The sequence below is a fragment of the Pleurodeles waltl genome, chromosome 6, assembly GCF_031143425.1.
Source record: "Pleurodeles waltl isolate 20211129_DDA chromosome 6, aPleWal1.hap1.20221129, whole genome shotgun sequence".
In the NCBI taxonomy this organism is placed as follows: Eukaryota; Metazoa; Chordata; class Amphibia; order Caudata; family Salamandridae; genus Pleurodeles; species Pleurodeles waltl.
The window spans coordinates 1593851897-1593879271 of record NC_090445.1 but is presented as its reverse complement, the minus strand read 5'-3'; the positions used below and the strand labels follow the sequence as shown (position 1 = coordinate 1593879271).

The 27375-nt window shown below is 41.9% G+C and overlaps 1 protein-coding gene across 1 annotated transcript in view; it reads left to right on the top strand.

Moving 5' to 3' along the window:
- Nucleotides 1-2346: 2346 nt before the first annotated feature.
- The window catches only part of LOC138302179 (olfactory protein-like), a 39461-nt gene continuing 14432 nt past the window's right edge, over nt 2347-27375 (top strand). The window contains exons 1-5 of the mRNA XM_069242527.1: nt 2347-2511; nt 4892-5031; nt 18570-18637; nt 20975-21088; nt 24849-24950. Of these exons, the coding sequence (XP_069098628.1) occupies nt 2413-2511; nt 4892-5031; nt 18570-18637; nt 20975-21088; nt 24849-24950 (523 nt within the window). The 5' untranslated portion in view covers nt 2347-2412. The remainder of the gene's footprint in view (nt 2512-4891; nt 5032-18569; nt 18638-20974; nt 21089-24848; nt 24951-27375) is intronic.

Sequence of the window (27375 nt, the reverse complement as noted above, 5' to 3'; positions counted from 1 at the left end):
TAAGGGGAAAATGTGTAGGCATGCCATATTCAATTGGAAGAATTGTAAAGGCCTAGCAGAACTGCTAGATTAAGTGTTAGAATGATGACTTCAGGGCATGGTGCAAAAATCAAAAGGGGCCCTTATTTAACTGGCAGCAGTGATAGTCCCTTCTCTCTCTCTCTCTCTCTCTCTCTCTCTCTCTCTCTCTCTCTCTCTCTCTCTCTCTTTCCCCTCTTTTGGAGGCTCATTGCCTGGGCACCCTACCTGTCCACCGGACCTGAGCATCACATATAACCTTTGGCCGCTATCAATTGATCAGCTTTCTTTTAAACCACAGATTATCAAACTCGTGCTGACCTGCTTACCCTGTCGCAGAAGGAATTATTTCATCCAGGCTGATGTATGACAGGCATCCTGTATTGGATACCCAACTACCTTACAGGCCATCTGCAGGTGATCGGGAATGAAATCATTCGACTCCTGAGTCTGACCTATTAGGAATCTTTTCATTTTCATCTTGCAAACTACAGTGCTCCCTTTTTGCCAAAAGTCTGCAGTTGCAGTCTTTGTCTATGTTATTGTGCCATTCTTAGCATCCTGCCACGCTTTTGTCAAACATATTTCTCTTTTTACAGCCCAACATGTGCCCTCCAATCTACCTCATCATGTCCAAAGAATCAGGGGCGTAGCTTCCACCCCACCCCCCCAATAAGTGTATTTTCTGGTAAATAGTTGGGTGTGCTTTCAGTCGGGTATTGTGAGATATCACTTGGAATCTCACTCCTCAAAATATTGTGTTTTCTCTTTTAGTAGCCCTACCAATCCACATTCCTCTCCCTTTCTACTGCACCTTGGGCACCTCTCATGCACCCTGCTTGTCGTATAATATATTTAAACATTATGGTGGTCATTCTCACCGCCCGCCATGCGGTTACCGCCGAATGACCGCACCGCGGTCAAAAGACCGCGGCGGCCATTCTGGCTTTCCCGCTGGGCCGGCGGGCAACCGCCAAAGGATCGCCCGCCGGCCCAGCGGGAAAGCCCCTGCAGCAAGGAAGCCTGCTCCGAATGGAGCCGGCGGAGTTGCAGGGGTGCGACGGGTGCAGTTGCACCCGTCACGATTTTCACTGTCTGCTAAGCAGACAGTGAAAATCTTTGTGGGGCCCTGTTAGGGGGCCCCACGACACCCGTTCCCGCCATCCTGTTCCTGGCGGCTTTTACCGCCAGGAACAGGCTGGCGGGAAGGGGGTCGGAATCCCCATGGCGGCACTGCAAGCAGCGCCACCATGCAGGATTCCCTGGGCCAGGGGTATTCCGGCAGGAAACCGCCGGATCCCCTTTTCTGACCGCGGCTTTACCGCCGCGGTCAGAATAGCCCAGGAAGCACCGCCAGCCTGTTGGCGGTGCTTCCGTTGCCCGTGGCCCTGGCGGTTTGAAACCGCCAGGGTCAGAATGAGGGCCTATATGCCAGACTGATTGTCGGAAAATCTGAAGCTCACACCCCCCAATCTTACTGACCAAGTAACACCCCTGCAAAGAATACTCTGCAAGACGCAAGACTTGCATCATAGATTGCTCATTTTCTTTTCTACCATCCAGACTTTGTGAAAGTTTTTCTAGCTAGACTAATTAATGTATTTTTCAGAAAAAAAGTAACATGTTGCTTTTTTCTTGAGCCTTTTTCGCTATATATTTGCACTTGGGTCCTGCTGAGTAGTGTGCTGTGATGCCTCCTTTGGTCGATTTTGTGCTCTTTAAATTCACATAACACTGCATTACAATGCCTGATGGAAGTGTTAATGCTGAGATGTGAGGGGAAACAGGTACAGGAGTTTTGATCCAAGGCCCTTTCTAGAATTGTTATTGTCCTCAATTGACATTTGCAGTGGTTGCTGGGCCTAGCGAGAGATGCGCTGTGAAGTGAGTGATGGTCTTTTTGAAACTCACACGCTGCTCTCCTATGTTTCTTGCCGCGTACGCATGTGTCTACATTCGGCCGCAAATTAATATTTAGAGATCACAACATGACAATACAATAAGCTTGTGCTTTACATGCTACCACAATTGGAGCAGACAAGCTGGAATGGCCATGTTTAAAAAGCAATAAAGGAAACTACTTAGCTGTATGACATCTTCTTATCTTAATCAGCGCATACATTGAGTAAGTAAGCCAGTGATATCAAGTAGGATGAGATTTCTGACAGCATCAAAGTGACATTAGAGCATCAAACTATCTCTTGTATCTCCAGTGGTGCAATGTGTTGCATAAGAAAGTCTTGGCAGCACATAACCTTCCTGCTTTACTTCCTGTAGTCAGATGTATAAATGTGCAGCACACTGCCCAGTAATCATCCGTGCCCCAGGAGACACAGAGCCCTACAGCCACAAGAGACCCAAAGTCACAGACAGTGTGAAACCTTGAAGACCATCATGTCTGTGATGTGGATAAGTCTTGGACTGCTCTTCTCAGGCCTGCTTCAGGTGCAGGCTATGGAAATTCCAGTGATGGCCAACTTTGACACTGAGAAGGTAAAGGTCATAACTCTGTTAATCTGCTGCACAGAAATCATGAGGCCTGTGAGGAATAATGGCGGTACACAGTATTTACTCTTAAATGTGCAACCTCCAATGCATGTTTAATCGAAATTGCATCACTATGATATTCTAGTGCAGCAATTTAGAACTTTATCTGCAGGGCAAAGCAACCCCACCCTCAGTCACCTTCAATAGTCTACTATGAGATCTAATACATGTTTCCAATGATTACCACGTTGAGGATGTCAAGTCTAACCTGCACAAAAGTTTTAAAAACCTTCATCTAATTAGGGTCCTTCTTGGCAAGTTCCATGCTGATCCATCAAGTAGGGCCCAAGAAAAAGCGGGGGCTCCAACATTACCATCTGCCATCTTAATTCCCATACAAAGTTTTGCTCTTTGATGCAGTAAATGCAAACAAATGGAATTCCACCAAATTGTGAACAAAAGTAGAACTTTATTCAAGGAAATTGCCTTTTTTCTTTTCGTGTAAATTTGTTTAGTAGTTTTTGGGAAATTATTGCTTCAAGAAGAGCTCAGGATGTTCATGAATTGGTTTAATTTGAGAAGTAGGTAGAGTACATTTGCACATTTAAGGATCTGTGGATATCCCTGGAGCCAAGAATTCAAAAGAAAAGGTTAAAGACCAAATGAGTGGACTTGTTTGGGAAGTCATGAAAAAGTTATGAAAGGGCACATCAGAGGTCAGGGCAAGCACACGCTGACCAAAGACAATGTGCGCTAGATAATTATCTTTATTAGTTATTAATTTATTGCAGAAAATGATAAGTGACAAATCACAAATTGCTGATACTCAGGTGATTTTCTTCATAGTACATATTAAAGTGTATATTAAATCAAAACAATATTCTACTTCTCTGCCTACAGATGTTCCGTTTCGGAAACTAAAAGAAGTTTTGACACCTAATCAAAAAGATCTCAAATCAAAAGGAAAATGAAAGAATAGAAACACTCCTGCTCTCATGGATTCAACTTTTTACAGAGAAAAACAACTGGGCCATTAATCCCCAGTCCTTTATAAGAAAATTTAGATTAACAAAGAATCCATGGCAGCACTACAATGTCTTATTTACAATACAGAACATCTCTTTCACTTAAGAAGTACTTATAAATATTTTGGGGAAATCAATTACATTTTTTTGTTTTGCATGTACAGAGGAAAATAGCATAGGATAAACTGTACATGCAGATGCAGAGAGTTTAACATGCAGTTTATTGCCATTGTTTAAGGAACGGGATATTACAATCCTTGCATCTGCATAAGTACTATGTATTGCATGATTGATTGTTGTTATTGCACAAAAAGCGTTGGTATGACTATCCATATTTCACAAGGAGCTACAAAATTTGGAACAAATGTAACCATTTACCAAGAAAAATGGATCTCATCAACATAATAACGGCACTAAACCATTTTTCAGAGCTTTATCATTCTTGTGTCTAGTAGGATTGTGGATCATGGATAATAACATTATTTGGCAAAGTTCTTAAATTATGTGTAAAAAATGCAGCTTATGTGGATTGATCTCTGCCAGTATTGTTTCCATCCATTCCAGTTAGAAACCTAGAGCCTGATTCAGAAAGATAACTTACGCTTTTGAGCAATTTACAATTTTGAGTAAGTTTGCTACGTTTTGGGCATTCACAAAACTATACTCTAAATTAATTTCAAATGTGAAACGTACATGCCTCCACCACATTGAAGGGCCCTGGGGTATTCACAAAATGCAGATTTTATTCACAAAAGTAACAAACTTGTGAGTAATTTAGATGGGTAAATTACATTTACGCTTTTGAGTAACTCTACTACTTTTGGCTACATACTAAATCAGAGTGTAGAATTACTCAAAAGTGTAAGAGTAAAGAATATGATGTGCATAGACTACACAATGGGAATTTGGGACCATATTACAGTTAACCATTATGTACCCTTTCCCTTTCTGCACCTGCCCCCCTCACTCTCTTTTCCTCTCTCTATGTGTACACAATACAGTGACTGTGTTAGTCTCTTTAAACGTATAGTTAGGTCTACTTTTCAATAACCTAGATGACATTTTGACAAATCTGCAGGGAACTCTAGAAAAGCAATCCTTTTCTGATTCGGGTTCTGCATGGCAAATTTTGAGCAGATGCATCAATGTGGGATCATTTAAAGGAACTGTGAAAAAGGCAGATGTTTCTGGTGCTATTTTATTGAGCCAGTGCTCAGAGTGCTGCCAGTTCAGAATACTGCCATGCCCTTGGTTTGAAGCAATTTTCCTGCTTGTTTTATGGACACTGGTAGAGGTGGTTCTCACCCACCAGCTTTAGCATATCTTCATTCTGTAGTCATTTATTGTCCCTTCCCGTCTAGTTTCTAGGGCAGTGGTATGCTGTTGCAGTGGCATCAGACTGTCCACAATTTCTTCAGATGAAGTCAATGATGAAGATGCCTATCACCATTTTCAGCTTACTTGATGACGGGGACCTATATGCTGCCACAGGTGTCCCTGGGTAAGTGTTGGCTAAAGCACTGAACAGAGCTAGTAGCATATTGACAAGAAAGTGAGCTATGGGTATGAACTATACATGGGATAGGACGGTGATTTCGTTTAAAGCTTATTTTATTTTGGTTTAAGGCGTGTGCATACATGTCAAAATTAATTTTGCCCTACATGTGTTGGTGGACATTTCTGGGACCGGTTTTTACTCTGTCACTTGAATAGTGATTTAACCTTTTGCCCTGAATACAGAATTGTTAGGTTCATTTTCCGTTTTTTACATTTATTATACCTGGCCATATCCAATCTGCCTTTATGCTTAGCAGTAAACTACTGCTCCCCTCCACCTAAATGTTAAGTATTTCACCATTTCATTGGAGACATGCAGGGTCCTTGTGATACAAAAGCAAAACAACCTGTTATGGAAATCTGAGCTGGAAGTTTGTTTGCCCTGCAGGAAACAGTGTAGGAAGTGTTATTAAGACACAATCAGATCAGCCTAGCTGCTCTCTTATGACAAATGTCTAGTTACCTTGACAAATGGTTACAATTCTACACTCTCCATCATCTTCAGACCTACAAAACAGCACAGAAATCTCTGCATTCTACACTAACCCATCTACTCACTCACATTTACCACATGTGCTGCTTCCAGTCAGCATCATCAGTGCAGAACTCTACCCTGCAGTCATCAGTTTTTTTTATTTTTATGTATAAAAAAAGAACATCCAAAGTATTTGAATGGACATTCCTTATTCTTCAAATTAATTGTTTGAAAACTAGATTTTACGTAATAGTGTTTTGCAAACATGGCATCTTCACGGTTATGCCGTTAGCAACTGATATATTGGTAGACACAAGAGCCAGGAAGAAAGTGATTACAAGGCTCAATGAAGAGTTGAGATCAAAACATGAAACTAAACTAGTGTCTTTACCTTTAGGTTACAGACTCAGTTTTATTGATCATTCCCTAGTGTTCCGTTATTGTGTGGGTCCCACTCTTAGAAAAATGCTTTCAGGAGAAATACTTCCGCCACACTCAACTGCTGAAGGGGTTAGCCCTAGTTGTTGGGCTCGCTCATTTTTTAACATAAGCAAATTTGGTAACATGTTGTTTTGATCTGATGCTAGTGAGCAGCACCGATACTCTGAATATGGTTGCAACACCACTGGGGTATAGGGACAAGACAAAATTATGTCTAAGACGTTTCCCATGATGTGAACAGGCTCAGAAGAAACATGGTTCAGGATAGTTATGGTGAATGAATTGTTCATGTCTTGTGAATTGACCCTCTTTAGGATAGTCGCTCAAAACATTACTATCTCTTTCTCTCAATAACATCACCTGGGATGACAGGCCATATAAGGATTTCTCAAAAATGTAACATAGGACTGACAAAGCAGGATTCACAATATAGTGCAGTGAGTGTTTAGAAATAGCTACTCTCTCGATCACAGTAAAAGCAGAGAGTATTGAAGTAGATACTTTAATTGAGTCATGCACGTGAAGAGAAACACCACCTCCAAAGGCTGAAGAATGGTGGGAATGTCTTATGTGAAAGCCAGTGGCTAGTGCTATGTCGGTGGGAGAGTCTGTCAGGTATGAGAAAAGGAAATACAACTGATACTTTAATGAAAGTTACCTTCACAAAAGGAAAATAGGCTTTGCCATATCTGTTTTTTTTGTTAGTGAGAATGCAGCGGGATTCAGTTAGAATAAAGTGAGCCTGCAATAGGATATGGATAAGACTACAATAACTGGCAGCATTTGCACCACACTATCCAGGTGCGAATGAGTGTGGATGGGCTGGCCTTTGGCACAGTGGCCCCAGCATTTAATTTATAAAAATTATAAGTGGCAGGGCCCTAGTCAGGAGACCGCTTCTACTTGCATCACCCGTTGCTGCTATCAGTGCTGCCACGTACCGTAGCAACACAACTAATAACCACCATGCTCCTAAAACTGTGACAGTTCTGATAATTCCAGGTGCCCAAAGCTAAAAGAATGGCTCTGGCAACAGGTATTAGACATTCATAGTGTAGGTTTAAATATGTAACAATTGTTATTGTGCTAGTCTCTAAATGAAACAAACAGCTGCACAATGTGGCAGACTATCATAAGTGCTGGTGCTGACAATTAAGTGCTGGTGCCGAGCACCGGAAACCACTGGCTCAAATTAAGGACTGAGTGGCAGCATGCCCGCTGTGAGCATCGGCTGTGCAACTGTGGTGGCAGGACTTTTAAGAAAGCCTTGTAAGTGATGGCCCAAGTCAGCTGATCCACCTCCAGTATAAAAAAGAAAGGCAAAGAACTATGACAGAGGTGGGGCTACTAATAAATCAGACCAGGGCCAAGATGAACCCTTCATCGACTTCTGCGACAAGTACTTGGAAACAAAAACATAACTAATGAACAGTAAAAATATAAACTGACAAGAACAAAACAAACTAAAATAACAGTGTGCAAAGCATGAGCTAATTGAAATATGAAATTAAAACAATGAAGGAGCCAAGCAGGAACTTGTCCCAACACATAAGACAGCATAACATTGTATTAAAGGAAATGTAAAATGGCCCACGTTAAACTCCTCTGAAAGAGGTTGGCACCCTGTCCTGATAGTGCCATTTAGTAGACTCTTCTTGGTGTCAGTGCTAATTAGATAACTGACCTCTGGTGCAAGAAAGAAAGAAAAAAAAAGAAGGCTGTTTACCTACCAATGTGATTTCCGCTGAAGGTATAAGCTTAAAAGTGTGTGTGTTGTCTACAGTTCTCTGAGACCCAGTCAGACATTACATTGTGCGCTGGAGGGGCACACATATAGAAAGACAGAGAGAGTTCCACATACATCCTTCCTTCTCACATCTCCTACATAACTGATTCCCATTTACCAAGTGCCCAAAATGGTCTCCGCCCAAAAACATTTTGAAAGTTCCTTATTCAAACATATCTCACCTTCCTTTTCACTGCTCGCTGATCTCCTGTAAAACCCAAATGCACATGCTCTGGGATTGTCTCAATATTGTTGTCAAAATATTTTTTGACTTAAATATTGTGTTCTAAATAGGCCTGGGAGAAATGCTAATAACAAAGGTGAAGTTCATGAAGCTTCTGTTATAAGAAATTAATGGCATTTCTCAAAATTACTCATTACAAGACATTTTTTTACCTGCGCATGTATCCCTCATTCTAAAATCTAGTGAAATACCAGCTAGAGACTGGCTCATAGACAAAGTGTCTCTCCAAGAAAAGATTTTCTAGACAAAAGATTCTCCTGTCAGTATCTACGGTGCTTAATTTGAGCCAGTGGTTTCTGGTCCTCAGCACCAGCACTTAATTGTCAACACAGGCACTTATGACAGTCTGCCACATGCTGGTGCTGTTTGGCTGTTTTCAATAAGAACACAACAATAGTTGTTGATCCATTCAATATACATTGAAAGTGATTAATACCAGCTGCACAGTTCATTCATATACCTTTCTGGGCCTGGAATAGTCCTAATTATCACGCTTGTAGGATTGTGATAGTTATTAGTTGTGTTGCCACTGTTATTTGCAGCAAAGGTAGAAGCAATGGGTTGTGAAACTTGCAGAGGCCTCCTGACGAGGACCCTGCACAAATTTTTTACAAATTAAGCACTGGACATTTTATAAGACTTGTAAAAGTGATGCGACATACCAACCAATCACATTTCACAACAAAAGCCCAATTTAATGATTGTTTTCATGGGATTTAACAAAATCTTGTGAGAAAACATTATGTAACATTGCTCAGCCCTCATCCTAAATATTGTTTGGATCCTGAGGGGTAAAGATTTTCTATTTTCAACTTCAGTAGGCTAGTATTTTTGCAAAGGTATTTAGGACACACCATTTATGCCAGACCATAGTCTGACAGTCATTTTGTGGTCCCATACCATCCGGCAAAAAACTGTCATTTAAAAAAAAAAAATAGAATGATCAGTGTTCACATAACATACTATCCCACAATAGGATAAACCCACTGCAGCTCCATAGTCAGGTGCATGTCTTTAATCTCTTACCTCGCACATCACAGTCAATTTACTCCAATTCTCATCCTTCTTGACCTCTTTATGATCTTCAATAACGAATCGCAATGCTATGCTTGCAACTCCTTCCATCTTAGCAATTGTCGGCTTGTGTTTGCATACCATCTCACATAAAGCGATTCTCAATTTCTTGCATACATCAATACAAGAAGTCTAGTGGCATCAACTTTGGTATATAGGCTTACAAAGATCTGAGGGTACAAGTATAGCAAAATGTAAAGGAGACTGATAAAATAAACATACCATGTGGACTTTCATATGTCAATTGTCAATTTATAAAGGTGAAAAGAAAGACAAAGAGTTGTATCCATGCGTGTCAGTAGTAACTTATGTGCTTGCAATCAAAAATTATGGTAAACTTGAAATCACTTCTACCACTCCAGAGCAACTCCCACTATCAACAGAAACTCAAACCTTAACCATAGATAAGACCTATTCCATCTGACAATGAAAGAATCATTAACGAGTTGGTGTCATTAGCGGACTATGCAATTGTCGGATGCGCCTCAGGAAACCTAGCAAGGACCCTAAAATGAAGCAAAGAACTGATGACAAAAAGCTTGCTACTATGAATAGTGTTGACCTCATCACGTACTTCAAACAGTTCCCCAAAATACTGCAGCAAACTTTTTAGTGCGGGCGTCGGCCACTGGCCGACGCCCACACTCCCTCCCTGGTGCGGGTCACGACCAGTGGCCGACACCAGGAATGGTATTAATAAATCCTCGGGTGCGTCGCACCCGAGGATTTTTTATTTATTTTTCCTTTCCCTGGGAGACACGGAAGCTTCTGTGTCTCCCCCCCGCCCCCCACCCGCCCCTTTGTGATGTCAGCGCGCCGCGACGTTACAAAGTTGTTTTCCCCATCAAAGCAGGAAGCAGCCTTGCGGCCGCTTCCTGCTTCGATGGGGAAAACGGCCTTCCCCACGTTCGGGAAGGCCTCAAAAGAAAGGGGAAAGTCTCCCATTTCTTACGAGGCCTTCCTGAAAGTGTTTCCTGGCCCCCCATCGCAGCACAGCTGAGATCTTCCGTGTCTCCCCCCCGCCCACCACCCGCCCCTTTGTGACGTCAGCGCGCCCCAGCCTTGCGGCCGCTTCCTGCTTCGATGGGGAAAACGGCCTTCCCCACGTTCGGGAAGGCCTAGTAAGAAAGGGGGGAGTCTCCCCTTTCTTACGAGGCCTTCTTAAACTGTTTCCTGGCCCCCGATCAGAAAACAGCCCCCGGGGGCATATATAAAAAAAAAAAAAAAGGTAGTAGGTGCCCCTTGGGGGAGGGGGGGGGGCGCAATCGCGCCCCCCCCGTGGAAATTTTATTTAAAAAAAAAAAAAATGAATAAAATAAATTAAAAAGACAGGGGGTCGCCCGTGGGCAGGGTGACCCCCTGTGGGGGCAATATTTTTTTTAGATGTTGTAGGGTTTCTCTGGGGGCCATTTTGGCCCCCAAGGAACCATACAACAACTAAAAAAAAAAAGAACTATATATAGATCTATATATATATATATAGATATATCTATGTAGATATATCTATGTACATGGATATATCTAGAGATATATCTATGTAGATATATATATATATAGATAGGTAGATCTATATATATCAATCAATCAAAGAGATTTATAAAGCGCACTACTCACCCGTGAGGGTCTCAAGGCGCTGGGGTGGGGGGAGGGAAAGGGGCTGGGAGGTTCACTGTTCGAAAAGCCAGGTTTTGAGGCCCTTCCTGAAAAGAAGTAGGTTTTGGGTCTTGCGAAGGTGGGTTGGGAGGGCGTTCCAGGTTTTGGGTGCAAGGTAGGAGAAGGATCTGCCCCCGGTGGTGGTGTGTTTGATGCTGAGGACAGAGGTGAGAGAGTGGTCAGCTGAGCGGAGGTTACGTGTAGGGGTGTGGAAGGTGACTCTCGTTGAGGTAGGCAGGGCCTGTGTTGTGGAGTGATTTGTGTTTGAGGATGAGGATCTTGAAGGTGATCCTTTTGTCAATGGGGAGCCAGTGGAGGGATTTGAGGTGTGGAGAGATGTGTTCGTGTCCGGGGAGGTCGAGGATGAGTCGTGCTGCTGAGTTCTGGATGCGTGTAGTTTGCGCTTGAGTTTTAGAGTGGTGCCGGCGTAGAGGGCGTTTCCGTAATCAAGTCTGCTGCTGATGAGTGCGTGAGTGACAGTTTTTCTGGTCTCTGTGGGGATCCATTTGAATGTTTTTTTCAGTATACGGAGTGTGTTGAAGCATGAGGAGGTGAGAGCGTTTATTTGACAGGTCATCGAGAGGGAGGAGACTAGGATGATGCCGAGGTTGCATGCGTGGTTGGTGGGGGTGGGTGCAGGGCCTAGCGTGGTGAGCCACCATGAGGGGTCCCAGGTGTTTTTGTGTGGGCCAAAGAGGATTATTTCGGTTTTGCTTGAGTTGAGTTTCAGGTGGTTGGCTGTCATATATATATCACTTTTGTCAATATGTGTGTGGTTTCCCTGGGGGGAGAAGGGTCAGACTTGTCTAGTGGCAGTTTTAGTGCCATAAAGAAGCGCAAAAGGTTTATATGCCTACTGCAAAGAGCAAATCTGTATTTTATGTAAATAGCTGAGTACATTAGTAAAGTCAGCCATTACCTGTGCTATAATACCAATGAAATGTATGTGCGGGGTGGAGGGCGGCTATGGAGAGATGAAGGGCACTTTTGCTGGGTGGTAATGAGGGAATCCTACGAGGAGGGAGTGGGAGCACCAATAATGATTGTTGGACTGGGCGCAGGAGGTGCTAAAGACTGTGACGAATGGTATGTGACAAGGTGTTTTTTGAGTGTCTTGAAAGAACGTGCTGATTGAGGGAAGAAGCGCAGGTAAGGTGGCCTCTACTGTTGCACGTATCTCACACACACCATCGATTTTGTGACTGTCTACGTATGCTAGTGTTTTAGAGCAACCATTTAGCCAATAGCAGAGATGGCATCTTGATGGATGACTGCTGCCTGCACTCGGGTTATAGAGGACCGCTCTGACATAGGATCAGAGGCTGAGACATCAGATACTGAGACAGCATCTGAGGGATAGGACAATGGCGCAGACTCTGGGAGTGATTTTTCAGTCGGAGGAGTCCCATTCGATAACTCCTCTTCCAGTACATTATGAGGGAGGTGATAAGGACAGTCCTGCTGTCCCTTCGCAAGCTGTTTGTGCAACTGGGTAATAGTGGGTTAGCCCAACCCAGAGAGCAGGTGAATGCGGCGGCAAGCAGAGAGAGAGAGAGTGCTCTCTTGGGAGCTCCCCAATTTAGTTCAGCCCCAAATTCCACCACCCAAATCGTATTGTGGAGACATAAAAATTATCTATGGCAAAACAAACTGGTTTTGTAATGCAGGCACCTGTGTTTTTGGTCCTGGATTCGGTGGCCATATAGAGAGAAACACTAAACCCAAACATTTCTGGAAACTAGACATTCAGGGGAGTCCACAGAGGTATGACTTGTATGGATTCCACAAAGTTTTCTTACCCAGAATACCCTGCAAATCTGAAATGTTGAATAAAAACTCTATTTTTCTCTCATTTCTGTTACACAAACTAAAGGAATATGCTGGGATCCACAAAATTCCTACCACCCAGTGACTCCTCACCTGTCCTGATAAAAACACTACCCCACTTGAGTGCCTACACCTAGTGCCTGCGTCAGGAATGGATCACCCCAGGGTCAACAGCTGCCTCATGTAAGGACCAACATTGACCGTTGTGTGATCTATTCCTGTCGCGGGCACCAGGCCTACCCACACAAGTGAGGTATCATATTTATCGGGAGACTTGGGGGGACGCTGGGTGGAAGGAAATTTGTGGCTCCTCTCAGATTCCAGAACTTTCTGTCACCGAAATGTGAGGAAAACGTGTTATTTTAGCCACATTTTGAGGTTTGCAAAGGATTCTGGGTAACAGAACCTGGTCAGAGCCCCACAAGTCACCTCATCTTGGATTCCCCTGGGTTTCTACTTTTCAAAAATGCACTGGTTTGCTAGGTTTCCCCAGGTGCCGGCTAATCTAGAGGCCAAAATCCACAGGTAGGCACTGTTTTCTATGAAAAAATTTGATGTGTCCACGTTGTGTTTTGGGGCATTTCCTGTCGCGGGCGCTAGGCCTACCCACACAAGTGAGGTATCATTTTTATCAGGAGACCTGGGGAAACTCTGGGTGGAAGGAAATTTGTGGCTCCTCTCAGATTCCAGAACTTTCTGTCACCATAATGTGAGGAAAACTTGTTTTTTTAGCCACTTTTTTGAGGTTTGCAAAGGATTCTGGGTAACAGAACCTGGTCAGAGCCCCACAAGTCACCCCATCTTGGATTCCCCTAGGTCTCTAGTTTTCAAAAATGCACGGGTTTGGTGGGTTCCCCTATGTGCCGGCTGAGCTAGAGGCCAAAATCTACAGGTAGGCACTTTGCAAAAAACAGCTCTGTATCCTGTCAAAAAATGTGATGCGTCCACGTTGTGTTTTGGGGCATTTCCTGTCGCGGGCGTTAGGCATACCCACACAAGTGAGGTATCATTTTTATCGGGAGACTTGGGGGAACGCTGGGTGGAAGGAAATTTGTGGCTCCTCTCAGATTCCAGAACTTTCTGTCACCGAAATGTGAGGAAAACTTGTTTTTTTAGCCACTTTTTGAGGTTTGCAAAGGATTCTGGGTAACAGAACCTGGTCAGAGCCCCACAAGTCACCCCATCTTGGATTCACCTAAGTCTCTAGTTTTCAAAAATGCACAGGTTTGGTAGGTTTCCCTATGTGCCGGCTGAGCTAGAGGCCAAAATCCACAGGTAGGCACTTTGCAAAAAACAGCTCTGTATTCTGTCAAAAAATGTGATGTGTCCACGTTGTGTTTTGGGGCATTCCCTGTCGCGGGCGCTAGCCCTACCCACACAAGTGAGGTATCATTTTTATCGGGAGACTTGGGGGAACGCTGGGTGGAAGGAAATTTGTGGCTCCTCTCAGATTCCAGAACTTTCTGTCACCGAAATGTGAGGAAAACTTGTTTTTTTAGCCACTTTTTGAGGTTTGCAAAGGATTCTGGGTAACAGAAGCTGGTCAGAGCCCCACAAGTCACCCCATCTTGGATTCCCCTAGGTCTCTAGTTTTAAAAAATGCCCAGGTTTGGTAGGTTTCCCTATGTGCCGGCTGAGCTAGAGGCCAAAATCTACAGGTAGGCACTTTGGAAAAAACAGCTGTGTTTTCTGTCAAAAAAATGGGATGTGTCCACGTTGTGTTTTGGGGCATTTCCTGTCGCGGGCACTAGGCCTACCCTCACAAGTGAGGTATCATTTTTATCGGGAGGCTTTGGGGAACGCTGGGTGGAAGGAATTTGTGGCTCCTCTCAGTTTCCAGAACTTTCTGTCACCGAAATGTGAGGAAAACTTGTTTTTTTAGCCACTTTTTGAGGTTTGCAAAGGATTCTGGGTAACAGAACCTGGTCAGAGCCCCACAAGTCACCCCATCTTGGATTCCCCTAGGTCTCTAGTTTTCAAAAATGCACAGGTTTGGTAGGTTTCCCTGTGTGCCCGGCTGAGCTAGAGGCCAAAATCTACAGGTAGGCACTTTGGAAAAAACAGCTGTGTTTTCTGTCAAAAAATGTGATGTGTCCACGTTGTGTTTTGGGGCATTTCCTGTCGCGGGCGCTAGGCCTACCCACACAAGTGAGGTATCATTTTTATCGGGAGACTTGGGGGAACGCTGGGTGGAAGGAAATTTGTGGCTCCTCTCAGATTCCAGAACTTTCTGTCACCGAAATGTGAGGAAAATGTGTTTTTTTAGTCACGTTTTGAGGTTTGCAAAGGAGTCTGGGTAACAGAACCTGGTCAGAGCCCCACAAGTCACCCCATCTTGGAATCCCCTAAGTCTCTAGTTTTCACAAATGCATAGGGTTGGTAGGTTTCCCTAGGTGCCGGCTGAGCTAGAGGCCAAAATCCACAGCTAGGCACTTTGCAAAAAACAGCTCTGTTTTCTGTCAAAAAAATGGGATGTGTCCACGTTGTGTTTTGGGGCATTTCCTGTTGCGGGCGCTAGGCCTACCCACACAAGTGAGGTATCATTTTTATCGGGAGACTTGGGGGAACATAGAATAGCAAAACAATTGTTATTGCCCCTCATCTTTCTCTACATTTTTTCCTTCCAAATATAAGAGAGTGTGTAAAAAAGACGTCTATTTGAGAAATGCCCTGCAATTCACATGCTAGTATGGGCACCCCGGAATTCAGAGATGTGCAAATAACCACTGCTCCTCAAAACCTTATCTTGAGCCCATTTTGGAAATGCGAAGGTTTTCTTGATACCTATTTTTCACTCTTCATATTTCAGCAAATGAATTGCTGTATACCCAGTATAGAATGAAAACCAACTGCAGGGTGCAGCTTATTTATTGGCTCTGGGTACCTAGGGTTTTTGATGAACCTACAAGCCCTTTATATCCCCGCAACCAGAAGAGTCCAGCAGACAAAACAGTATATTGCTTTTGGAAATCTGACATCGCAGGAAAAAGTTACAGAGTAAAACATAAAGAAAAATGGCTGTTGTTTTCAGCTCAATTTCAATATTTTTTTATTTCAGCTGTTATTTTCTGTAGGAAAACCTTGTAGGATCTACACAAATGACCCCTTGCTGAATTCAGAATTTTGTCTAGTTTTCAAAAATCTTTAGCATTCCTGGATCCAGCATTGGTTTCACACCCATTCCTGTCACTAACTGGAAGGAAGCTGAAAGCACCAAAAATAGTAAAAATGGGGTATGTCCCAGTAAAATGCCAAATTTGTGTTGAAAAATGTTGTTTTCTGATTCAAGTCTGCCCGTTCCTGAAAGGTGGGAAGATAGTGATTTCAGCACCAGAAACCATTTGTTTATGGCGTTTTCAGGGAAAAAAACACAAGCCTTATTCGGCAGCCCTTTTTTCCCATTTTTTTGGAAAAAAAGAAATGTTCACTGTATTTTGGCTATTTTCTTGGTCTCCTCTAGGGGAAACCACAAACTCTGGGTACCATTAGAATCCCTAGGATGTTGGAAAAAAAGGACGCAAATTTGGCATGGTTAGCTTATGTGGACAAAAAGTTATGAAGGCCTAAGAGCGAACTACCCCAAATAGCCAAAAAAGGGCTCAGCACTGGGGGGGAAAAGGCCCAGCAGCTAAGGGGTTAAGGGCCACATGTACGAAGCATTTTGCACGTCGCAAACAGCGAATCGGCCCGATTGTGATGCGCAAAATTCAGTTCGGGATGTACAGACCCATTTTTGCGATTCAGAAAACTATTTACCGAATTGCAAAAAAGGGGTTTTGACGCAATTAGGAAGAGGTATTCCCTTCCTAATTGCAAGTCGCAGTCCCACGTATGCTTGCTTTGTGACTGCGAATGCGGTCGCAAAACAATCTCAGTTAGCACCAGTTTCCCTGTGGGACCCCTTCCCCTCTGTGAATGGCAGCAAAAATATTTTTTGGAGAGCACGCAGTGGTCCTATGGTCCACTGCCTGTTCTGAAAAAATGAAAAGTAAACTTTTCATTTTTTGTTTTTGGAATGCATTTCATTTGCCTTTAAGGAAAACGAGCTGCATTAAAAAAAAAAACTGCTTTATTTAAAAGTAGACACAGACATGGTGGTCTGCTGTCTGCAGCAGGCCACCATCCCTGTGAGGGTGGCCATTCTCAATGGGGTTGCAAATTGGGACCTCCCTCATGAATATTCATGAGGTAGGTCATTTGCGACCCCACTGGGAATCGCAAGCAATGTCATGGACACTGTTGTACATCAGGTTTTGTGACTCGCAAATTGCGAGTCGCAAAACCTGAGGTTCATACATGTCACCCTAAATCCCCACACAGGAATTTCTAGGTGAACACTCCCTTTTTCTCTCCTGTGCAATATTTACCAGGCAAGTAGACATGGTGATCAGCCTAATGTTCAGAATGCAGCCCATTCCAGAGTTTTATCCATGGAATGGTACGTTTGTCCTCTTGGATTTGGACAGTCCTACCTATCTTATGAATCTGTGTTATGTTAGTGTCTTTCTTGCTTTGGGATTTTTTTGTTGTAAATATTTGTACTTTTCTTCTGCACTGAAGGCTGATGGCTGAAGAAGTGTTTTAAATGAAACTTGTACGTAGAGCTTTTTAGCAAGTATAATTTTCCAGAAGCATTACAAGTGCATACACCCTTTCAAGTTTCTGTATACTTGGTTCACCAAGTCTTCTAAATGATACGATTTAAAGTACTTCCGAACCTGCCCAGGTGTTGTCTGCGTTACATGAAACATCTATGTCAATTGGAAATAGTGAGTTGGCCCAGATAAACCACATGCAGCGAGTATATGCACACACAAGCATAAGCTCTAGGAAGAATGTGGCCACTATACTTTGCTATTAATAAGCATGGGTACACTTAACCTCAGGTGCTCATGAGCAGATGCACAATTATTTTGTGGGATTTTTGAGACGGACATAAAATATTTACTTAAATTAATGAGCACATGCACACATATCTACAGGTACTGATGGACCATGAACACGCTAATCCACTAAAGGTGGTGAGTAAGTGCTAATTTTCCCTATGTGATTAGTCAGCAAGTACACTAATACTTTTCAGGAGGACTGAGTAAGTGCATCAGGACCTGTGACCTAGTATATCTAGTATACTATTAACCACGGGGCACAATTGGCAAGTGCATACTTCTCCACTGTGACTATTGAGTACATGGAGATGTATTCACAGTAACATATTAGTCATCTCTAGTGAACCGGTGAGCACTCACGCGCTAAAACTAGCGACAAGGGGTTTGAGTATGAGTTTGGTGGTCACAAGACAGCCAGACTCGTGGTGGAGGTCAGGCTGCCGTGGCTGTGGTGGTCTGACTGCCACATTATAAGTTTAGCACGTGGACAAGGCAACAGATCGCTGTCTCCACCAGAACCCAAGATCCTGATGGGCTAACAACAGTCCAGGTTGCAATCAGCAAGGGTGGCTCAGAACTCAGTGCTTCCCTGCTGATTACAACCTTTTTTTCTGCCAGCCTTTCAATGGCTGTTTCCCCACCATGAAAAGGCTGGCAGAGAACAGGTGCTGGGGGCCACAGGTGGGGCCCTTGCACTGCCCATGGCATGGGCAGTACAGAGCACCCCTGCCCAGCCCCCTGGGAATGAGTGGGCATTCCCAGGGTGCTGGTTGGCCCCCTCTGTCCTACGAGATAGCAATCAGCTTCTTTAAGGGAGCCGAGTGCTATCTCGTAGCACTGTTCCCACTGGTCTGGCCGTAGAAACACTCCATTTAAAGGATTCTGCCGGTCAGCCAGGTCACACCGTCAGAAATCTTGTAATAGGACGGGGGTGACGCCACCGCCATGGTGGTGGTGTCCTCCCCGTGAGTTTGGCAGTCCCATGTTGGGACATCCAAACTCATAATCAGGCCCAAGGTACCTACTTATTTATTCATTAATTTGCAGAACAATATTTTGTTGAATAATATGCATGCTTATTTATGTCATTTTCCAGACCTTCAGGATGCATGAAGATGGACATGGTCTACCATACAGTCAAACCTGGCCGTTACACTCAAAGTGGTAAATATCACTTGTAGGGTGTCTGTTCTGAACTATGGGTGTGAGAAATGTGTGTAATTTCCTTTTGCAGAAATAGGCAACATTTTAGAAAAATTATATAAAACATTACACATAATTATGCATAATGTAAATCTGTCATTTAGAGCTAAATTTTAGCAAAAAAAAGGCATCTATGCTTAAATTTTTGAAATGAGGATGCATTTCGGACTAAAAAATAGTGCAGAAAATACAACTGCAATGAACAACAGCCACTCGCATTCTGGTTGCTTGAGTTGTTCCTGCACCATACTTTTGCCATGAACAGCAGCACAAATTTGCAATGTGGTGAAATTGTATACTTTTGGGAATTTTGTGTAAAACATAATGTAATTTGTTTTTAAAATGCAAATCGCGCAGTGTAATTTAAATTTCGTCCACACCAACTGCATACACTTTTGCATTCATCTGAATGGCCTGTTATTGGGGGTGGGGGATCAAACAGCATGGTCTCAAATTACTATGGAAACTTAAACATAACTGTGGCAGCCTGTGCTTCCCGATTGCCTGCATGAGTGAGCTAGTGCATGGAGTGATGTCAGTGTGTGGAATTTTCCACCAACCCAGTTCCACCACAGGCTCTTAGTTAAAGCTTTGTAGACCTGCAAGCTTCTGCGGTGCCTCTGACTGTAACCTCATACAGGCTTGTCAGAAGCTTTTGAGCAGCCTGGATCATAAACATGCAGGCCCTGGCATACTGGTAGCATAAGCACGTTATTGTAAAAATAAAAAAAGTTGTCTTGGGACACATTTTGAGTCAACTTCAGCTTCTGGCACAATCTAATGGCAGCTGACATTGCCTGCTTTATCAAGAATCTATCAAATTAACAGACTAGGTTTATGTAATACAAAATATATTTAACAGGGACTGTGCAGAGCCCTGAAAAGAGCAGGTGGAGGCAAAAATAGCACCAGCTTCTCCCCCCGTGCCGGCACTGACCTAAACGTGAAGTAAGGTGAGGAAATCCATAACTGCCTCTGCGTAATTCGTAAAGTGGATTACAACAATACCACTATCGTTCTACAATCCTGTTATTGGATACATCATATCAACCCCCCTCCTTCTCTACCGCCACCCCCACCTGCATAGGGTCCTTTTTTAAGACGTAGCCCAAGTTTAGGGCCAGCTTGCTCCATTCCATAAATACGGCGCCCGACTGGCATTGTGAAATGCGTTAGTACAGTTTTGTGGCAAAAAGTATAAATTTGGCCCATGGTTGTGCCAGTGACCCCTCGTATCCAGTCCTTCAGATACTGCATTTGGTGCAATGACCAGCAGTAAGTGGTTCATAACAGGAAGGGCTTTTATTTGTGTCATAACTTTATAAAGCCTTTTTTGTGCAGAGAGGTACAGGAAGGCAAGCTCAGGCATAGGATAACAGACATGTTTTTTCACCCCTATAGCCTTTGTACACGATGACCACAGAGCATTATAGTGTGAAAAGGGCTGCAGCTTCCATTTTAAGAAGTGAAATACAACTACTGATGATTCGAGTTACATTATTCTAATTCACTTTATTCTTAAAAGAATGGCTTAATGCTGGGCATCCCAAGATTACATGTTTTATGAATTGATCATAAACAAGCATTTCAGATTGTTCGTTCGATTCCATAAGTAACGTTTGTCCACATGCACTAAGAACAGTTCATCTCAGGACCACCTTGGGTCTGTTTTCAGCTGAGGGCTGGTATATACTTTCCAACCCATTACTTCCACATATAAACTTTCTCCAGGTCAGCACCGAAAGCAGTTGCCAACCAGTAATTCAGAGGCCTGCTTAAGCCTTGCCTCTTCCATCCAGCACTGCCTCACTCATGCTCAGCTGAAATTAGTCAGAGCCAGCGGCTAATTAATACCTTTCGAGCATAAACTTTATCAGTGTCCTTCCAACAGAAATTTTTGTTTAAAACAAGAAATTGTAAGATGCGCTTTTGGTTGTGATTGGTAATATATTTTCTACTTTTTCAATAAAATATACGGAGATTAATACAATTATAAAATAAGTTGAGTATATAATTGCTTGATGCCATTTTTGAACCTCAACACTATCCATGATTAACATAATGTTAGACTTCTAAAAATTCGCTGTCACCTCTCTAAATTATTTTTAGTTTCTGGTAGATAAATGATACTATTTTCAGCATGTTTAGCAAATCTGCAATTTTAATTCTGACATGCTAATTATTTTTTTTAACCTATTTTACAGATTTTTGTTTACCTTACAATTACTTTTTGTTTAATTTCATGAAATAAGTAACCATTTTCTCCGCGCTTCTTACAGTTTGCCTTATTATTTTTAGTTCCCGAGAAGAGTGACATCAGATTTGTTGAGGGGGACTCTGACGTTAGTCTCCTGGAGTACAGCCAAAGTGTCTCAGAAAGCGGTGATGCCTGCAAGATGGTGAGACTGTTTGGTACGTATGTTTGGAATCTTCTTAGGTCAACACCCATGAACATTCACAGGCCAATCAGACGGCTCTAAAGGCACACATAATGTAGACCAGACAAGATATAAAAACAAATGTCAAAGTTCATGTAGCCTATAGGCATGTTCATGGTGCTGGACATGATTTGCCTTCATTTCTTCTGCTGTGAAATTCAGGGAGGAGATTTATTAAAATGTGGCACTGCATTGCATTGAAACGAGAGAGCAGAAGAACTCCATGTTCAGTCTCCTAGCAGTGGCAAACTTTTTGCAGCCTTGTGCCAATGCACACACTCATGCACCACAGTGTATGGGCGTGTGTCTGATGTCAACCCCAGACTTTGTACTAGAAAGATATCCTTTCAGTACCAAACACTATGCTTAGTCATAGTTTAACACTTTTTCTATTTTGAGTTTGTGCTCTATGGTGCATCACACATGCACAGTTGGAAAGTGTTTGAGGAAAGTAAATTTTTCTGAAACTTTCTGCCTGCTTCGAAGAGGCATTCATTTTTGCTGTAAAGTCCGGTTTTGGTGGATAGGGCTTTAAGACAAAATTCACGGGTGGTTGCATTTCTCATTATTATCCTTCACATAGTTCATGGAGATTCCCCCTTTACTTTCATCAATGCCACAGCGTAGTACTTTGAGCTGGTACTTTCAGGTATAGCAAGTGCATACATTGTTGTAGTTTTTAATTGCAGGTAACTTTCCATTTACAAGGGAAAGGTGTGCCAAGTTACATTTAATACAAAATGGTGAAAATCTGGTATTGGCAATCTTAACAGCATCATAAACATAGTGATTTTCAAGGGTAAGTCAAATCATACAGAACTTTATGACCTTTAAGTATTTTTACGGTTTTGCTAGTAATATGGAGAGGTCATAAGAATTATTTTTTTACATCTTGCTCTTTGGTGTTTCTCCTCTCTTGATCAAATATGCACACCTTGTAGGGATCCTATCTCACCATACCAGCATCCATACCTTTATCTGTTGTTTTGACCAATATCTTACTCTTTCAAAGAGATTCTTACTTTTGCCAGCTATATTTTTAAGAACCACTCGCTAATCTGGTTGTCACGCTTTCCCACAATCACATTGTTACTTCTGTTCTATTCCCACCTCTTTGTTGGGTGATCCAGTATTCAGCCTTTGTCCTCACTTAGGTCAAAGCATTTTTTCGATATTAATTTCAACAGCATTAAATACACCCATTCCTTCTCAGCGCTATCTTACTTCCTACCCCATATGCCTTCACTGCTGTGAACACATAGTTACTACCACACTATAATTCATCACCCTCTTATTATAAACATTTCAAATAAATACTTTTTATAAAAATACAGCATTTCTTCATTTTGCTACAACCCAACTAAAGAAAGAAGCAATCCTAATGATGTCTTTTGACTTCTAAAAAAAATCAAAGTAACCATTTTTTTGGTACAAGGCTTTAAACAAGGGCACAGGAGCTACCAGAAGTTTGTCAGCTGTAGCTTTCGGACATGGAGCTCAACCTCATAAATAATGCAAAGGATCTGGTACTTAGTGGTGCAACATTCTCCAGGGCACAGGAGTTAGCACTGCTGAGTTGTAGATCCTTGAAATGGCAAAAAGCCCAATCAATAACAAAGCTCCACGTCCAGTAATACACACAGCTATGGCACAGTCAGTCACACAGCCAGAGAAAAAATGATATTGTAACACTTACTATACTTGTTAGTCACTGAGAAAAGTAGCTTTCATTGCAGAAGAGGTAAAACCCCCACTTTAAACAATTTCCTCTTTAACAAGATTAAGGCTTTTCTAAGGTAATTCTAGGCTGTATATTTAATTTGCTTGCAAACGTTCAAGCTCTCCAAATATATGCAAACAATCAACTGTACTCGGCATATGAATTATGCCTCAGTTGTTTGTTGCTATTTGTTGTTGTATGCTGTCATCTCACAGCTGCTTCTTAACACTTTTAAATGTTTTAACATACAACAATGAAGGGTGGATGTCAGAGGGCATGCGTTGTAGGTTACATTTCCTCCCAGTTCCATTGCATATCCCTTAGTCTTGAATTTCCATCATACCTAATTCTTCAGTCCCTTCATTCAACCCTTACTTCTCTGGCAGAGAACTATTATCTGTCTTTCCCCTCTAAATTCTGGGCCCTACGCACAGACTTTCACTTTACAATTTTCAAATTTAATCAATTGTTAAAGCTTAGATCAAACTCTACAATCTCCATAATTTCAAACTTGTCAAGCATTCATGAAATCTAACGAAATCCAAAGGGAGCATGCACATAAATTAGATTTCCTTGGAACACCCACACCAATGTATATGCAAGTGAATTTTCCATTTGGTAGAAATTCTACTTCGAATAAGCATATCAGAAAGTGTATTTTAAGTGTTTTAAATGTCCTTGCTTGACTTAAGAATGCATATACTCCTGCATTTTGCAGTAGTAGTTTTGTGTTCTTTAGCAGGGTGGGACACTACCCACAATGTCTCTTTATTACAGTTATTCACCCACCCCTCCTGAAGGCTGCCTTGTTACCATCTACATCAACATATAAAAACATACATGTTTATAGACAAAATACTATTAACAAAAAAGTCCAGAAAAATAATGTGGCAAATCACCACAGTACTCCAATCTGCCTGTGTTATTGATGCTCAAAGTGGCTGTAAAGCAGTTTCGTAAGGCACAGTCCACATGGTAATGAGGTAGTTTGAACCACAGTTGGAAAAATATTCTTCCTTCAAAATCATTTGTTGCAGTTCAATCCCTTTTAATGTGTACTATTCATTTATTCTAACCAAAACTCCTCAAAATGTAAGTCGACGTGTTTCGGCCATTCAAATTAATGGCCTCATCAGGACACGGTAAGATAAAGATACAGTAGTATCTGTCTGCGGACTAACCCTGGGGGTTCTTTTGTAAATAGTGTGTATATATATATATATATATATATATATATATATATATATACAGCTTCAAGATACTGTCCCATTTAATCAGGCACCTTAATTTCCGCTGCAAAAGGGTTCTCAAACCTCTGTATTATCCCACTATCAAAGCAAACGTCTTCTATGCAGCAAAGCAGGCTGGGGGACACATTCCCACCCCAGCCGTGGTGATCTGGCCCCAGGAAAAGATGCAGACAGGTCTCCTTTGGAGAGCCCTTTTGTTCCAACTACCTCAGCACTATGTGGGCTGTGCTTTACGAAACTGCTTTACAGCCACTTTGTGTATAAATAATGCAGAAAGATTGGAGTGCGGGTGTGATTCCACTATATAGTTTTTTCTGGACTTTTCTTATCAATAGTATTTTGTCGATATACATATATATTTTTATATGTTGATGTATACTTTGTATTATATCCCTTATATGTTGATGTATAATTTGCATTGTACTTTGTATGTGTAATTGTTTATAGATTGAAGGGTAGGACTGTGTGAGATAACAATAAACTGTGTAAAGAATTCTAGATAAAAATAATGATCAGTTTCCAGTGATCAATTTAGGATCTCACTGATGTAATAAATTACATATATCTTTCCATATTGTATGCCATTTCATATGAAATGCGGTTTATAGGCCAGGCTCAGTGGGGTTACAGGGACTTTCCCTGGTAAGGTGAGGTTGTTACCATCTAAGACAAGTAAACTGGTGTTAAAATATGTGATAACTGGACCTTTTGGGACTGAATCCCATTCTCACTGTTTGTTTTGTCTTCATGATTTGTGCGTGCAGCCAGGAAGCCAGAGATCCCTGCTGAAGCCGTACCACACTTCAAGATGCTGATAGCAGCAGTCGGGCTCGCAATAGGGGATGCCACACAGCTGCCAAGAGACAGTAAGCACAATGCATGCCGGTTGTTTCATTACGGCCATTGCATGATTCAAAGGAAAATGCCATACAATCAAGAAAGATGGCTCTTTGAAGGCCAACACAACCCCTCATTCTTTTGAGGATGGTGAATTGGGCACTCTATTCATTATTATGCCTCGACATAGCAACTATAGGAAAAAATTTATTAAAATACAGGTTTAAAGCACTGAAGCCAATTACTATATACAACAATCAGACACTTGCGGTTAGGGAAACATAACAAGAAGATAAATGGATAAAGTGCAATCACTTATCATATAAATGATGCGGCTCACTGCACTACAAATGCATTTTATCTTACATATTCTTTTAAATCACTAGACGCCAGGTGAGCAGCTTTAAGTAAATATTCCGACAAAGACAACAAAATGCCTCTTCAAAAGTCCCATTTTTTTTTTTTCTGATCTTTATTTTCTGCTATGTTTATTTTCTGCTTCGTAGGGAGATCTCAGATCACAAGTATATTCAATCCAACAGTTAGAGAAGCTTCCATTTGCCACAAATCAGTTTTACTCCATACATGGATCCAAGATATCTGTCAAGAGTATAACAAAATGAGAAGTCCACATCAGAGATCACCCCAGATTCTGCAATGGAAAACATAGAGTGTGACGGTCCGGTAACAGAGAATAAGTAGATGGGATGGCCAAGGGAAGGGACAGAGCAAGAAAGAGAATGTCGGTTCTGTCAGACTTAAGGCACAGTTAACTGACCTGCAAGCACTCTTAACAGTGGTGTAGTTTCAGTGGGGGTGGTTTATGGGGTGTTAGACCCCCCCAGTAAACATATTTTCTGATTAATAGTTGGGTATAGTTACTTTCAGTTGGGTATAGTAAGGCCTATAGGATTTCACCTGGGACTAAAACACACATACACTCTCCTCTTCTCAGTTTGGAAAGTCCTCGAAAATGTTGATTATTTTACAAAATATTATGTTTTCTCTCTTAGTACTCCTACCAGTCCACATTCCCCTCCCTTTCAACTGCACTTAAGCCTCTCTCATGCTCTCTGCTTCTCACATGATGAATTTTAACAGCATGAATGTCAGGTAAACGTGAAGCTCACACCTCTCACTGTCAGTCTTATGGCACAGCTAGATGCCCACCAGGCAGCATTAAAGAACAGCTAGATGACTTCCAAGCAAGCTGAATGAATGCACAGCAAGATGTGATTCTGGTACGCTTAAGAGACAGCTAGCTGTCTTCTAAGCAGTGTTAAAACACAGCTAGCTGTGTACCAGGCAGCATCAGCTTTAAGGCTCAAGTAGCTGGCCTCCAGGCATCTCTAATACACAGCTGATTGTCTGCCAGACAGCCTAAGGTACAGCCAACTTACCGCCAGTCCACCTTAAGACACAGCTAGCTGTCCTTCATACAATCTTTAGGCATAACTACCTATTCTCCAGGTATAATAAAGCGCAGGTACCTCTCTTTCAGGCAGCACTGGACAGTTCTATCACCAATGTCTCAGCCAAGATCAAGATCTTGAAATTGTCTCCATATACATGACTCTACAGACCACTTCCTTACAGCAACTAGGCGGCCAATCGTTATTTACATATATGTAGTATATTGGTGTGAGAACCAGCCTCTGTGAAACCCATGACCCAGGTTTTTTTTTGCAGTAAATGGCTACTGAGTTTAATCATGCAAGGTCTCCAAGTAAAAAGATGACTTACGTAGCCCAGGAGTGTTTCATTGATACCAATCAGGCTTTATAGATTCAGATTCAGGAAATAGTTTATTTAGATTGAACGTCTCTAAAAGATACTATATAAACACTTTATAACCAATACATAGATAAAACACAGAACTTAACATTCCAAACTGTTTAAAATCATTACATCTATAGAACATTTGCTCAAGAAAGGATTATATTACAATAAAATATTTATGCTTTTGTATCCCGTTTAAAACTTGAAACACTGCACATACCCTATCTGAAGAAAACATATTTTATTAAATTGTTTTAGGTGCCTCCTGTGCTCTCCTTTCTTTTTTAATTAAAACTGGTCTTAGATAATGAAATATGAGAGCCCTTAAAAATAAACAATCAAACAGAATATGTTCTGAAACATCTTTTTTGTTTCTAGTATTGCATAAAAAAATAACCTCTCTATCCAAAATGTGAGAATTGATCTCCTCAACTCTTAGAAAAAAGGCGATTGAAGGTATATACTGCATCCATTTCCCATAAAACACTAGAATTGATGACTGCTTTGAATCAAGATTCACTATAAATATTTACTATGAACACACATTAAGAACAGAGAGTGAACAGCTGTTCTTTGCAGTGCACTTGTTTAAATGCATCCTGGAGCCAAAAATTGATGCAAGCATGTATTTCACATTAACATATAGCGCAAAATGGGGGGGCGGAGGTAGCCAGC